This window comes from Cottoperca gobio, chromosome 13 (genome assembly GCF_900634415.1).
Source record: "Cottoperca gobio chromosome 13, fCotGob3.1, whole genome shotgun sequence".
Classification (NCBI taxonomy): Eukaryota; Metazoa; Chordata; class Actinopteri; order Perciformes; family Bovichtidae; genus Cottoperca; species Cottoperca gobio.
Genome location: NC_041367.1, coordinates 13,718,191 through 13,735,011, shown reverse-complemented (window position 1 = coordinate 13,735,011; position 16,821 = coordinate 13,718,191). Strand labels below are relative to the sequence as shown.

Sequence of the window (16,821 nt, the reverse complement as noted above, 5' to 3'; positions counted from 1 at the left end):
AAAATAGTCCTTCAAATAAACCACTCCCCGACACTTGCCAATGACATTTAATAACTTCAACATTGCCATCAGCGTCCCTCTTCTATTACCTTGATTGGTTGCCAAGCCATCATTGACTTCTACCTCGAGTCTCCCTGAACATATGCTGCGTCCCCAATGGACAGTTGGTTCAAGAAAACTTCTTTGACCCTCCATTTACTGTGACTGACTGCTCATACCTGAGCTATTCTGTGTAAAACACTGGTGTGTAAATATTCACACAGTACGAGGTAAACATATACTTACAGTACCAGTCAAAAGTTTGGACACACCTTCTCATTCAATGAGAATGAGAATGAGAAGGTGTGTCCAAACTTTTGACTGGTACTGTATATTATTAAAATATATTTTCCGGAGGCATTTTGTGTAAGTTTATTTTTTCTTTATGTAAAACTGAGTATTATTTGAGAAAGTTGTGGACTGCATTCTATAATTTATTTTTAAAAGCTTGTGAAGCTGGATTTAATGTAATTAATATTCTCTTAACAAAGTTGTAACTTATTTTCCATTTTTGAAAGTTACATTTATTATTTATTTAAACAGCTAATCCACAGGCTAATACAACAGCTCACTGCAAAGTCCAACACTTCCAACACTCGCCAAGAATAGAAAGACTACCAAAGGCATGAGAATGTTGACAAGGTGCAGGCGAGCTTATTGGGCGTAGGGAACAAGACTGTTCACCACACGTTTGGACTGAAACGCAATGAAAAAAATAATTAAAATAAAAGTTATTTAAATGTCACCTCAGGTTTAGAGAATCTTTGGTCGACCTGTAGCGTCGCATGCGATGCCTTGGTGGTCTGAGGCCTGCCCTGCTGACACCGTGTCTCTCATTTGTCTTTGTTTTACTTTGTATATTCTCTTTTGTCTGTTTATACTGTATGTAATTGTCTTCACTTGTCCTGTATTCACTTAATCACTCAATAAATACAACGTAATGAGGTAGCAGTGAGATGATGGTATGAGATCCAGAAAGGCTTGAGTAATAGATCCATGAGTTTGAAAGCTTGTATGTCATAAAACGGCACAGTGGTTTATAGTACTATGAGGAAGGGTCTTACAACCCTTGACAATGTTTTACAGTACAAAGTGATCCTCCAGGAATGTGTGCCTGTCTGTATTTGATTGGCCAATGCAGCACCTTGCTGGCAGACATTGCATTGTGTTATTGGAAAAGTTGATCTATGTTCAAAGTTTTTGCTATATGACCCTGCATTTTTGTGGCTGAGCCCTCTGCATTGGCACTGCAACTGCACCAAAGCAGTGGATTCATGAAATGATTTAGGGCGCTGCCTTATATCTCGCTGTGCTGTTGTCTGACCATGGCTTTACAACTCTATGCACACTGAAAAAAATCCCAGGAAGATATGGTGTTTCCTTTAGTCGCAAATCTGCATTTTTATTTATAATATACAAGCAGCAATCAAACAAAAAACCCAAAAGGTGTGTCTGAATTTCAGCCACATTTTCTTCAGTCATACTTAAGTTCTCACGCACGTCAGACAGATATATATTTCTAAATATTTGTATGCTTTAAGTCTATATTCTTCCAATTTACATGCGTACCTACAGCGCTTGTGCGTTGGGCTCTGAGCTCTGCCAAATCGCGTGTGACCTGCACTCAATACTGTACCTGAACGCATCCTGTGCAGACACAGACAGAGCACTGTAGCTGCTGTTTTGATGCTCAGACTACGCCTCCTGTGTAGACACGGTGCAACACAAATTCAAATTCAAGCTAATTATATTATAAACCTCTGAGCATATCTTACTTTTCATATGACATACCCACTGCTTGACCCCTGCTTCAGTTTCCTTTATCAGGCAAATTTGTCAGGGAGGGATACAGTCAACACAGATGACATTCCGTATCTTAAAATCTTGACACTCCACTTTCAACATCATCCTGCCAGCCACAAATAATTCCAGCTAAACTTGACCCATTTAGGCTTTCAATTTCCCTTAAAGATGAAAACATTTCATGCATCTGGGACTCTACTTGTCAGACAGCCTCTCTATGAACATAACTCAGTACAACTCAAAATGCACACCACAGCTTACAGTACCAAAGTAAAACCGATGTTTTAAATGTGCTCTTTTTGCGTCATACAAATCTATTTAATTTACAATGACACGAAACAGAGAAAAAGTAAGCAAATCTTCACATTTAACAAGAAATGTAACATGTTACTCCTCTGATGGATTTCAATCTGTACATTGATAAATGTACCTACACTCGCATTTTCAAACTACCTTTGTTTGCAGATGACGCTACCTTCATGTCCACCCTGTCTTTGAATAAGAAGAACACAACCCGGGTCATGTCCTACTGTGTCACCAACAAATCTCCCTTCCAGTAAAGTCTGCGTGGTCATATCTTCTGTACTAACCACTCAGAGCATTCTCCAATATCTTGCAACAACATAAGCTCCTGCTGCTCTTGTGCCATGTGTGTCAGCATATAGTTTTACTATTGAAGCAGGACTGTGTGATATAAGAGAAATATCAAATCATGAAGTTTTATAATATGTAAGTATATTCAAATTAAACACGCTGTTCTTCTACTAATAACTCATGTCCAAGAAATAGTATTAGTTGATGGCCTTTTAAGTTGAAATAACATTAATATGACGTCACATTTAATTAAGACAGTCTTTGCAGTTAAACTCTTATTGTGCGGCCTTTATCCAAAAGTATCGCCTTAATGTGTATATTTTTGTTTACTGAACAAAAACACAATTATTATACATTGCGTCAGGATATTTTAAATATAATTCTCTACAGGGAAAATAAAACATGTCTTGCTGATTAATTGGCTCTTTGTTCATTCCTAACACTGAGCACAAGTGCACATACAACAACATACTATCCAAGGGAAAGGAGCCAAGTCTCAGCTCAACTGTTTTGGAGCAAGTTTTTCTTCTGACCATCTGTTTTGGTTTATGTTCATTGGTACCTTGAAATCTGACCAGTATCTCTCCTGCACGAGGCAGTGAAAACATTAATTAAATCATGCCATCAGTGATATGTTCTCCAAGTCTGACAATGGACAAACCCATTAAACTTTCTTTAATAAAGTATTTTCTAATTGGTAGTAAGAGGTCAGGTTTGGACCACCATTTTGTGAGCAGGACATGCAGTCCAAAAGCATGAGATCATACTGGCTCACAATGGAGTAGGCAGGTGTGAATACAGCTGACATGCAGATCCCTAGCAGGTGCATAAAGATGGCACCTTATTTATTTACCATTACTTTAGGAACAGTTCAACATTGTGGGAAATATGCTTATCAACTGTGTTGCTGAGAGTTATATGATAACATTGATATTGATGACCAGTGACCAATCTTATGTCTGTATGGTAAATATGAAGTTACAGCCAGCAGCTGGTTAGCTTAGCTTAGCACAAAGAGTGGAAACAGGGGGGAAAAAGCTAGCCTGGTTCCGTCCAAAAGTAACAAATGAGTTATATTCTGCTTGTTAAATCTGTACAAAAACCAAAGTGAAAAACTACAATTTATTGGAATTTATTGGGAAGAGTGTCTTCCTGGAGTCTCTGCTGGTTGCTTGGCATTGTCACAGTGACAACATGAATCCAGGAAGTCACTGCTCCAAGAAATATTATGGCACACAAAAGCCTGTAACCACCAGGTTTTGTGTTTTTATTCTTGTGTTTGTATCAGTTGATCAAATGTGTTAATTAGTGAGCTATAGAGGTTCGGCTAGGTGGATATAACATTTGGACAGAGCCAGGCTAACGGTTTCCAAATGTTTCCAGTCTTTATGCTAAGCTAAGCTAACCGGCTGCTCTTTGTATCTTCCTATTGAACGGACAGATATGAGAACGGATCAATTTTCTCAATTAACTCTTAGCAAGAAAACTAACTTTGCCAGAAATATTGAGCTACTCCGCTGACAAAAAAAATACTCAAAGATGCAAAGACACCTCAGTCAAGAGTTTATCTTAATGTTATAACAAACTGTGCCTTCTTTTCTAGCGTACTTTACACGTTGGTATCTTCCTCGAACAACAGTCTGTTACTAATACTGTATAACTATTACTATTGACATGACATTAAAACTGCAAAAATTATTGTCAAGAGGCCTTTAACTCCGATGACAGGTTGGGTGTGTTGATGAATGGAGGATGAAAAATAAGACACAGTTGGTGTTAACATGCATTTCAGTGGTTCTGTGTAACACCGGACTGGGTCTAGACACTATATTCTGGGACACAGGATAAATAGCTCTCATTTGTAATTACTGGTAGATTTGTGACTCTCTGGTGCAGCCCGTAAGCCTTTTCAGAAGTAAATCAACGTCAGTGCAGTGATACCAGACAACACCTTTGAGTCGATATTATTAGGCCACCTCTATGCCTTCATAAAATGGAGACTTTCTGCTTTAAACAATCACACCCATGAGATATTCTCTGTTCCTAAATCAAATGTTTTATTAGCGGAAGTTTTCAAATTGTGCTCGGCTCGGACCTGGCTGTCATCACAGGAGGAGCGAGACCTGCGAGCAGACCAGCTTTGACTGGGTATGTGGGGTCATTGGGATCAGTTACCAGGCGACAGCTTGGCACATGTCTCCCTCATCTGGACACGAGTGGAAAAGCAAGGTTAAGTAAGTACATGGGTCAATACAGAGTGCTCAGGAAAAAAAACAAGAACAAAAGGGATATTGTGCAGTTTGTCGCTCCAGGAATGACTAGTTTATGAGCCACTTAGATCAGCACTAGACGAGCATTGCAGCCTGTGTGTGCTCAGTGCATCACACACAGCACTGTGGCCGTATCCATGTGCGGTGTGGAATTCAGCATGTGAATCCCATGCATGCAGCCATGGGCTCTTTCAATTCAAGAGTGCATTTTATCTGACACGTAATGCATTATTTAGTTACTTTTCCATCTTGAAGGCTGAGATGGTCACACCCCTCTCTTGAGAACTCAAATGGGACTGCTTGCTATGATACAATGCACACATTTCCGGACGTTATTTCCAATTTGCTCGCTGTGTTATTACACAAATGAGCCCCATAAATATCACAATACAGGCCTAAACCCACACAGCCATATCAATCAACCCATCTGTGTCATGGTCAATCATTCTGGAGCATTTGTAGCCATTTGTATCACTGGCATGTGAATGATCCTACCTCACATTTCATGCATATGAGCTAAGCCATTTCAAGACAATAGTTGTTTCCCCTGATACGATTTAACCAGGGCTGAACTTTCACGTGACATATGAGATATGCAGCCATTTGTTAGGATGAATTAGCCCCACAGTTCATATGATCTAACGTACAAAAGAAAAATGTCATGAGATTGCAAAAAGCAGCACCAAGCGCACACGGAGACAGCAGAAATCATGTGTGCGGCACAAGATATATTGCACTTCAACTCACCTTGAGCGGCCGTTCCTCTGGTGCTGAATACACTTGCTATCAGAGTGGCCACATACCAAATCATAGTACTATTGCCGACCAGCTATTACCACGCAAAGTGCCCCGTTCAACCAATCTCTCATATTCGACCTTGCACTTCACGGTCTCTTAGCAAAAGCCCCTTTTCATATCCTATTTGCTTTCCTCGTGGCGTTTCCCTTCATCCCTTCCCTCCCCCGTCCTTCCATCCGCATCCTCTCCCGAAGAGACAGAGCACCTGCACCGCCGCGTTTGTAGTAGACGGAGCCGTTTTACGAGCGCATAGTGAAACCAAGTGTGAGAATGCAGCCACAGGTCCGCCTCTTCTGTCATTGGATTGGCTGCTGATTGAGGCTTTGGGGCGTGTATTGGTTCTCTGTACGCCCCGCACCCGAATGACAGGAGAGCGCCGTGCGCCGATTCAAGGTGAGTTGGAGCGTGCCATAGTAGTGGAACCGCAGTATCATGCGCATTGACAGCGAGACGTGTCCACATCTTTAAATACCTCTCCTAAACTGGCCCCACGTGCACCATCACCGCCCATCATCCATTCATTCACGCAGCCTTTTTTTTTGTTGTTGCACTATTCGTCACATCCATATTGGCACCATACACTTATGTATGGCGCACGGTTTACTGTATCTGTGATGAAAAAGGGGGGAAAGCTGGTGGATGTGAGTGATTCATCTGTCGCTCATCCATAGCCCTCGGCTGTTGTCATGTCGCTGTCACCAACATAAAACGCTATTTTTACCCGTTTACCGCGCCGTGTCTGGCTTTATGTGATGGGTGTGGCGACAGATACAATACCGCTCGCCTGGGTTTTTTTTTTCTTCGATGGCCGCAAGCGCGAGGATACAGCTCCATCACGCTGCCCACTGCACACACATGGTCACCATTGATAAGGCTGCCTCACTTTCACTCCCTCCGTTTTCTACATGCATGACCACAGAGGGATATAACTCCTGTGCGCCTGTGGCTGCTCGACATCAGCTCAGATCTCACCTAAATAACGCTGCTGTGGAGTTACTGGAGGATTAACATATAGATGATCTATAGTTTAAGAGAAATTCGGTGAAGACTAGTCTTGCAAATCGTAGTCTTCAGCATAATTTGTCACAGTTTTGTCTTGGCATCTCTGTCTGTCTGTCTCCCCCCTCCCTTCCCTTTTTTTGTCATATTCCTGTCTGGAATCAAAGGAAATCTAAAAAGGTGAAATCAAAGACATTCTCCATTTTGTCAGCAGTTCTTTGTAGTCCTGCAGTAAAATCCTGCTGAGTAATATTTTCACTACACATTTGAACATTTAAATCACTATTTTAAAACCAGTTTTGACTGGGATTAAAAGGGCAGTCGTTTCCTCTCTGAGATGATCTGAACATAGTCTGATTGTACGCCTCTTTAGCCTCACACTTGTACAACTGAAAACTATGCAGTGTCATTTTTAAGCCCTTAATAACAACTGCTTTGATTTGCTTGTGTTCTCATATGAAGACATCACATTAGGCCTATGAATGCTAAATACAAATGTGACAAATTACAAATTAAACAAATATTACATAATCAAACAACATTAAGTGTCTTAAAAAAGTGTTGGGCAAAACAAGCTTCAGTGCTACATGTAATCTCCGAGGGGTGAACGCTGTTCTTCCTAAAGAAATTACCTCATTGGTCGCTCTCAAACTTATAGGGTTGTGATCAGGTGAGTGGGAAGGCTGTATCATGTGATTCACATCATTTTCATACTCATCAATCCCCCCCAATGACCTGTTTTTATGTGCTGTATAACATTTGCATTTGTTAGTTTTCCTTTACTTTGTGTCACTACTTCTCTAAAAATAGACGCTGGATCAATCTCAGGGGTTGCCAGATGGACGGGAAAAGGGAAAAACAACAAAACAAATATTTTTTACAAATTTATGTTTTTGTTTCTGACTTTTATTGTGAAATTCTAGATAGTTTCAAATGAATGAGTCTGAGAAGGGAACATTACTCTGTGGTTGAACTCTAACCTGTGTAAAGAGGACACATTGAAACATTGCTTCTCTTTAAATGGGTTTCAAGCTAAAACGTTGGGAAGGAGTACTCTTAAACAACACCAGCTTTATACAGAACAGAGTGATGATCAGATTTGGAGCAGAGCAGCATCTGAGTGATGCTCTCTGAGCTCCTCCCTCACATCTGGGCACACCATGCCACATACATTCAGTACTGCACATGCTTCAGTGTAAGCAGGTATAGCTGGGAGATCCAGTGTTGGAAGCTAAAGAAGACTAATCTCCTCTAACAAATGCCTGACTACTGCTGCAGGGAAGCTTTACTCAGCAGAAGATTAGATGGCATCTACATCTGAAGCTATGAGTCACAAGTTATAAATCCTAATTATCAGAAGCTGTGTGGCAGGGAGTCTTGTTTAGTCATGGAGCCGTGTGACTAAGGAGAAATGGAAGGTTTTCACATTTAAAACTCCACACAGGAATTGTTACCGTCAATGACCAAGCCATTTTGAAGGTGGAGCATCCGTCAGATTCTCACAATTACTGTCAGGGGAGGTGTGCAAGAGTGTGCTGTGACTGCTGCATGGCAAAACAAGGTCACATTACCTACCCAGCCCCCTCCAACCCTCACCTAAAGTTACAGAAGTGCTGACACAACACCAGAACATATAGGCCTATAGCTTCTTCAGCATGAGCCTTGATAAGTACATAGCCAGTTTCCACAGTGACACACACATGGCATGACAGCATTTGCTTCGTAAGGCCGCAGGAGAGATTGTTTCTCTCTTTTTATTCATTTGATTTTCTACAAGCAAAAAACAGAGAAAAGATAAGAGCAGTTAAGATAATCTCTTATGCAACAAATGTATTAGTTTTCCAGCCCCGTCGAGGGAGACTTGATGTCTGTGTTACCAAAGGGCAGCGAGGGAACATGAATGTTTTCTAAATTTTGAATGCAGCCGGGAACAAGCGGGGCTGCCCAGAAAACAACTTCAGGATTATGTTCTGCAGAAAACGATCATATCCCTTGTTACATGCATGATTCATCAGATTCCTCTTTTATTGAGTTTATGTGGATGTTTGTGCATGTTTGCAACCTTTCAATGGTCATACAAAAGGGTATTCCCATTAATGGTTACAGGGATGCATTTTGAGAAGCTTCATGGATTGGAAATAAAGAATTAAGAGGTTAACTTTATAGGTTAACTTTTTATTTGAGGCTATATAGTTAAGTTATTTTTTGCAGCAATCAATAAAAAAGACACTACAGTATGTTTTCTTTACTGACAGATGCAGGAACAAAGCAAGATATTTGTCTTCAAGTACAGAACATTCAGTTTATTTTTAGGGTCATTGTCCGGTGGGATCTTCTCAGTCCGTCACTACTGTGAGCAGGCAACTTTTTGATGTCTACAGGGTGAAGGTTTTATTGTCTTCCACAGCTCTTTTATTCCCATGTTCTGTAAATCCATACATTGGTGTGACTAAGCATAGACCCAAAAGCTTCCACAGATGCTTTGGTGACAGAGACATATGGATGTGTACACTGAGGGCCCCATGCAGCCTGCAACTGACTGACCTGCCGAACAGATGTTCTGCTGCATGTCTGTTTATGGTGTTTTATAAGCTCTCTGTGTCCTTATAGTCTCACACTGCTTCCAAGTATAAGTATTGCCTTTGACCAGTAGTGGTCAGTAGTGCTTCACACAAGAGACCAGCTTCACTTTTCATTCGTGGGTTTATTTTTTTGTTCAGTAAGTTTAATTCAGGTCAACCTAGAGTAATGTAAAACCTTGAAAAATTTCTATTAATCAAAACATTAATCGATCCTTATTCATCATAATGATCAAAATGTCTATATATATTAGAAAATATACCTTCAGTTTGCACACAAACATCTCAGAAATACAGTTGAACTAATGAATGAAATGTGTTTTAATTGTAAATTAGAGATGTGTGGACATACTATAATACACTTTTGGATGAACCACTATATTTACAGCTGCTGTAGCTCTCGGTATATTCATTTTTCATTATTAGAACTATAAAGATGTGTGATTAATTGTCGATTGACAGGAAATAATAATAATTGGCAACCTTTTAATAGTCAATTAATTGTTTTAATAATTTTTCAAGCAGAAAGGCCAAACTATTTGCTGCTTCCAGCGTCTCAAGTGAAACTATTTGCTGCTTATTTGTCATGTGTGATCGTACACTGAATATCATTACGTTTTGGACTGTTGGTCATGTTAAAAAAAAAAGAATTTGAAAATGCCATCAAGACATTTTTAACAATTTTCTTGAAATTTCTATCCATTTTCTGACATTTAATAATGATAAATTAATATGAATGGTTAATTGTAAACCTCATTATGTAAGCTAAATCACAGTCTGATAGTAAATACATGTTTTTAATGTGGCAGTTGTGTGGCAGATGTAATTCTTCGTGTGAGACTATGACGTGAATTGAGAAATTATAGATAACGCGATCCAATTTGGCTGATTTCAATCAGCCCATTGGCTTTGAGAAAGGACGTACAACTGAGGCAAGAAACAAAGAGGACATATGTTGGAATAAGCCTAATGTAGTGTGCAATAAAGAACATGCATCTGTTGTAGTGTTTCATAATAATTTAATCACTGTCTCAGTCGTATATCTCAGCTGCTTTTCAAGTGAGGAGCAGATATTCAGGAGACTTTGCCTGGTGTCCTGGTGAAATCTGATGTCCGTACTAAACTTAAACCAGCGGGTTTGTGGTTCTGTTTGTTTGTAATTTAACTTTGATATCCACCACATAACATTTCATTGGTCCACTGCTCGTATACTGCATGTGCCTCCAATATAAAAAGCAAATGCTGTTTTCTCCCCTTCTCACACACATTTCACCGATACAAAGCAACCAACAGCCTCACTTGATCCGAGCGTGATGTTGTAAATGATGTGTGCATGTGATATCTAATGCTTAATCAAGTCTCATTTAATTAAATCATTAAAAAAAACAGCCAAAAAATAAATGTTATGCAGTGAATCTTTCAGTTTGTTTTGTCACACCTTATTCACTGTTATAGTCCTTTTTTGGCAGATCTAAATGTGCACTTACATTGCTGATAGAGAGAGCAGTGTTATGTTATTGTAAACATGTGATTTAAATTCAAATGCCAGGATTAAAGAAAGTCTACTTCACTGCCTTCTCTGTTTCTCTGTGTGTCTATGAAGAAGAAGATTTGAATGACACATGTGTCGTGTTGCGATGGCAGGAGGGTTAAGGACCTCAAAGTCACTTTCATTCGCCGCACTGATCCTCAGCAGAGAATCCCTTGTCATGTTCAGTGAGGAGTCTGTGAACAGTCCACTTAAATGGGGGATCTGTGGGAAAAATATGAGTAGTGAAGCGCCACCCGTCGTCTTGTTGAGTGTACTGAACTGCTGCAGCGTCTACTGCTTCACCTCAGGAAGTGAAATAATCTAATATTAAATTATCTAATGTCAATGGTACTTTTGGACTAGTTCCACACAATTTGTGCACTCCCATTAAAAGATGCTTAGTGTTCAGTGTCTGTCACCACTACCTACTACGCAATTCTGCTGGAGGTAACCTGTATGGTTGCCGTGGTTTCACATTACTTTCTACTGTCAGAAATAGAGCTACTTATTGGTTAGTCTGAAAATACACACATGTAATCGATATTCCAAGCAAAATCACAGTTAGTGTTTAATTTTAGCAAAACCTTTCATTTAAGGCTGCATGCCCACCCTTATCACACTGAAATCATCAAGTCTCTAAACAAGTCTCTGTCCTCCTGTGCATCATGTCGTCAGCTCACTTGTGAAAGCTATTAATACCACAGTGCTAATTGAGCTGCAGAGGCAGCGTCTGTTAATTTCTGACTCTTGATACGTTCTGTATAGCATCACAGCGCCACTTAGCCTCTCTGAATGTGATGAAATTCACTGTGGGTGAAACTCTGTTGGCAGCATCTCTTTAGCAAGAACCAGCAAAGAGTTAAATTATTGTGGCCGAGGGGAGAATCTGTGTGTGTGTGTGAGAGAAGAGAGGGCATATTAATCCCAATGCGACCAATAAAAACTTTCTGTAGTGCTTGGCAACACAAACTGATTCAGCCTGCTAGCTGATCAGTACAGTATATTCCCAAATGATTAATACTACTGTGGCTGTTGAAGTTATACTGCTGTTCAGAGAGAGCTGAATTAAAACTACCACTAATTACCGACTAACATTTGCATTCAGTGATTTTATTTACTGATTAAAATTAATTTCAGTCAGAGATTACACTACGGACAGGTTAATAAAGAGAAAGAGGTGAGAAGCTAAAGTAGCAGCAGTCTGTGCAAGATATGACCAGAATGTTAGTTTAATACTCACATTATCAAGAGTGTGAAGAGGTCACAGTGTTGAAGTTATGTCAAAGACATCTTTGTGTTGTGTTGCAGAGATAACTACTGAAATGAGCATGCTAACTGACTAGCCGCGGGGCGTCATGTTTTGTAATTGAGCAGCTCTCAGAGTTTCCCTAGTTTAGTTAGAATTGTGCGTAATCTTGCCCTGCTGATAGTAGTTGACTTTATTATTTATAACTGATAACTGTACATTTAGATTGAATGGACCCAGTAGTAGCAAACAGCTCACTAATAATACAATGAAAAGGTACAACTTACATGGAGAACATGACGTGAGAAAACGTGATGACCTATTACATGAGATTGGTCACTAAAGGCCTTTTGGGTGCCTTTCAGGGTGAGTCTGTAAAGTTGAACCGCATGTGATGGATCGGTTGCTTATTAAACTGGTGGTAACCAAGGAGATGATTCATGGTCTATTATGCCTGTTTGATAATTGCACACAACAGGTCAGCATCAAATCCGTATGAAACATTCACCGCAGCGCAACATTTCTTAATTTTGTATCAGGATTACTTTGGAAGGCAGACGTAAAGTAAAGACATGTACTCAAGAACTGTACAAATTCAAGGTACTTTTACTTGAGTAGTTCTATGTATGCTACTTTATACTTCTACTCCATTTTAGTGGGAAATATTGTACTATTTACTCCATTACATTAATTTTATAGTAAAATGTTATCTAAAAAAGATCAAATTTGATGCATTATTATAGATTAAACTACCCAACAGTATATTAAGTAGTTAAAATGATCCACGTTGACTATCTAAGTTAAACATTAAAGTACTACTTGCACACGGATTCATCAATAATGATCCAGTAATATATTATTACACAGACAGGTTTCATTTGGCATAACAAGTAATTGAGTACTTTTACCTTGATACTTGAAGTACATGTTGTTACTAATACTTCTACTCAAGCAGGATGTTGAATGCAGGACTTGTACTTGTAATAGAGTATTTTTATACTGTGGTAGTAGGTGATTGGAATACTTTTTTCACCACTGAGTGCCACATGTCACATAATTCACTCATGTTCTGAGATTGACAGCAGCACTGCTTCACACTGAGCACAAACTAACACAGAGTTAAATTGCATTCTGGCTGCATGTTATAAATAAATAAATAGTGTGGAAGAGACAGTTTCAGCAGATAATTAATTATAGTGCATAAGTGTCTGGAAGCTTGGCTCTTGCCGAAGCTTGATCTAGTCATTTTAAAAAAAGGGACAGAACAGCATTTAAAATTAGGTTATTGCACGGTCAGCTTTTTCTTTGAAAACCTTGCAATTGATGTGCCAACCAAAAGGAAATAATCTCTGTAGAATACTTAATTTTAAAATGGTTGTTGTGAAAGATGCATTCAGTATTCCTATACTTTAAAGTAACAATACCACAATGTAAAAATACTCTGTTGCAAGTAAAATCCTAAATTAAAAATATAGAAATATTATCAACAATAAAAGTACCCGTCATGCATAAACCTGTAAGAAGCATTTTGATGTTATAGCTCGTCTAAGTGGTATCATTGTTATCTACTTTATACACTGTTGGGAAGTTTAATCTGTACCAATTAGTCATAGTGATCATATGTTTTCTGTATCTAGAATCTCAATTTGCAAAGTAACTATAGTTGTCAAATAAATGTAGTGGAATAAAAAAGTATCTCCACATAAAGTGTGTTTTTTAACAGTCAACAGTTAATAGTTATTAGCCCTGCTGCAATATCCAATATTTGTACGTAGTATAATTTGAGGAAAATATCGAATGATAGAGCATTGGAAAATACGATAAATCTTCTGCCTAATGACTACTGTATGTACTTTAAACTATAAATAAGAGTAAAATATTATTCGGTTGAACGCACTACATATTTGCATATGTATGCTGGATGTCTTCTGACCTAATAAGATGATAAACGTGAAATATTTGCAAACTGTAATTTAAACAAAAAGGTGACATTTTAATTAAATGGAATACAATGCATGCACTATCTTAAATATAGTTTAGTGGAATTGAAATATATTCCACTAAAATATATTTTTTGCATAGTATTCCTGTGATAATTGTCAAAGAAATACCTTTAAAGTAAAATGATTAATACAATAAATTCAAAGAACCTGTAAGCCCTGCTGAAAAAGAAACCCCTCTGAATCCTACACTTAAAAGTCACTCCTGCCTCCCTCACTCAGCCACTATGATGTGAGATTTTGTCCTTGCTTGCATTGTTCGTTAGCCTTTCCCATCTGATCGTCATGTCTGAAGATTTGAGCCACCTCCCTATCTGAACCTCAAGCTGCCTCTTAAAAATCCCACTGCTGCTCTGAGGAGACACTTTCTGACTGCAGCTTTTTAATGAAAGCTATAGCCGAATGTGTGTCAGATGCAATCTTCAATATGTAAAATAAAACTCTAAAAGAGCAGAGACCAAAAATAGCATACACGCATCGCAGGGATCCTCCAGTTTTGGGTTGAAATGCAGGCTATAGCTTACAGAGTTATCAAATTACAGAGTTATTGGGAAAACAACAATAAACCGCAGAAAAGGAAATGTCTTGCTTTACATGCACAGTAATAACTGCTGCAAGAATGGGGTTGGGAGCTCTATGGGAACCTTGAGTGTTTTTGACACTCACAGGAGGTTAATTAGAAATAGGAATATCCATCAATGAAACCGACAGTTATGACCAATATACAGCCATATGTCGTATACATTAGCATTTCTTTGAATCACTTAAGAGCAGGAGAGCCATTATCAATGCCACCATGTATCATTTATCTTGTAGCAAAGACATCATGTACTACAATAGCTCACTTCAACGTGCACCAATAAGAGCCACGGTTATTGCTTTTGTATAACACTTTGCCCTGGACCACATTAAAAGTAATAATTCAAAATGTCAATAAGATTCAGCATTTGGCTGTGTTTTTTGGAATTTGCATTTCCTCTACTTGCTCCCTTAATGGGTTTATAATGATGCATCTCAGTAGCATTGTATCAAAAGAAGTCTGCCAGTTTGAATGTTTGAGTTGAGATAAACAGGAAATTGTTATTGTGGGTGCATTGCAGAACTCTGCAAGAATAAAAACTAATTTACCAAGTTACCCACTGTAGACTGCTTCCTCTATATTCTGCTACACTTTAAGAGATGTTTGGCTGCAGATGGAGAGTATGTCTGGAAGCATTTCAGAGCATTTACATTTGAGTGAATAATGTCTTGTATTTTACACAATTTCAAGAAAAAAATAAATAATCTAAAAGTTCTTACGATCAGTCAGTCAGGAACAGAAAAGATGAATCTACATGAGCTTTCTGGCAAATCCAAACAGAGGTCCCATAGAGTCCAGGCTACAGCAGGCTACAGCAGGCTACAGCAGGCTACAGCAGGCTACAGCAGGCTACAGCAGGCTACAGCAGGCTACAGCAGGCTACAGCAGGCTACAGCAGGCTACAGCAGGCTACAGCAGGCTACAGCAGGCATGGCTTGAAAGCAAAGGTACAAAACAACAAAGCCAATCTGGTATATATATATATGTACTGCAATGTGATTGAGAAATGAGACACAGGTGAGCAGGAGGATGTGGGAGTCAGGTGACTAGGATAAGGAAAGTCAGAGGGCATCTGGTGGACAGGTGGAGAATGGCAATAAAGCTTTATAGAGATGCAGGGATTTAGGGAAGTGGGAATATGGCTGAAAGGAGGGACACAGAGGCAGAATGGGCAAAAATAAACACAACTGAGGAAGATGCATCACATTTACATATTGACATTCAAGTCTTGATTGAAAATAGAAATCATGGACAAAGCTTTGGTATGTGAAATTCAAGCAAATACAAAACTCAGTATGAAGTCAAATTGTACACATTTTTGTACAGAAATACTCGTCTGCCCATGAGTCCTTTTTCCAAATGTTGCACACATGACAACATCAAGTTGTTTTATTAAAACTGTAACACAGTGGCAATCTCTGTATTATGTTTTTTATTATACTGTAGATATCAATGCTTATTGGACAGAGTACAAAACTTGCCAACAAAATTTGCCGTTCCATTTCAGTGTAGATTTTGCATAATAATGCGGACTGATATGCTTTCATATCCTGTGCTTATTTCACACAGTGCACACCTTAAATAGCTTGGTTGGTGTTAGACCTGTCTGTCAAGCTTACAGGAACAGGGCTCCCGGGTTTGAGGCCGGATAGAGGAGTGGAAATTAATTCTGAAACCATCAGTGCTGCATTCTTCATATCATGAAAGATAAACATTCAGAGCCAAACGATGCACTGTGGTACAAACAAGAACATGCGGCATGAAATGAAGGTGTCTTTTAAGAAATGCCAGCGATGGTGTCATTCATTTGGCTCAGAATGAGATTCACCTCAATTGACTGAAGAACACACAGGTTGAATATAACTATTTACTCCCAGTTGTGATGCAAATGTCCTTACATTGAAATTATAGTAAAAACAAGGCCCTTAAATCTGTTCTCAGAAAAAAAAACTTGTAATTCAGAATAATTCTTTCTTGTGTTGCTGCATCTAGGACATTAACAGTTTTCTATAAAATGCAACAAAGGGCAGCCAGTAGGGGCCTCGCAACAGAGGAATGATTACTTAGCAACATATATTACCAACACTGCATCAGTGGAGGGCGAGCAGCAGGATGGTCTGATGGTGCAGGAGGATTCAAACGGGGCAGTATTTGTTTTATTTTGCCCTTTTTATGTTTTAGTGGGTGGATCAGAGTTGTATTCAAAGGGAACACACTTCAGTGTAGTTTAGTATAACACCGTTTTTAAATTTAGCTTGTTTTTCTCATGACTAATAAAGGGAAATTGTTTATAAACACTGCTAATAACATAGCAGGTTTTCTGAAGAATCACACAACTGATATTATTGTTCATATGTGTAAATAATCTGATGCAGTTATTTG

General features: G+C 38.9%; 1 protein-coding gene across 3 annotated transcripts in view; it reads right to left on the bottom strand.

The window, feature by feature from the left end:
- The window catches only part of igsf9ba (immunoglobulin superfamily, member 9Ba), a 61,571-nt gene extending 55,930 nt beyond the window's left edge, over positions 1-5,641 (bottom strand). For all 3 annotated transcript variants that reach the window (XM_029446327.1, XM_029446328.1, XM_029446329.1), the window contains exon 1: positions 5,454-5,641. In XM_029446327.1, the coding sequence (XP_029302187.1) occupies positions 5,454-5,517 (64 nt within the window). In that variant the 5' untranslated portion in view covers positions 5,518-5,641. The remainder of the gene's footprint in view (positions 1-5,453) is intronic.
- Between the last annotated feature and the right edge of the window lie 11,180 nt (positions 5,642-16,821).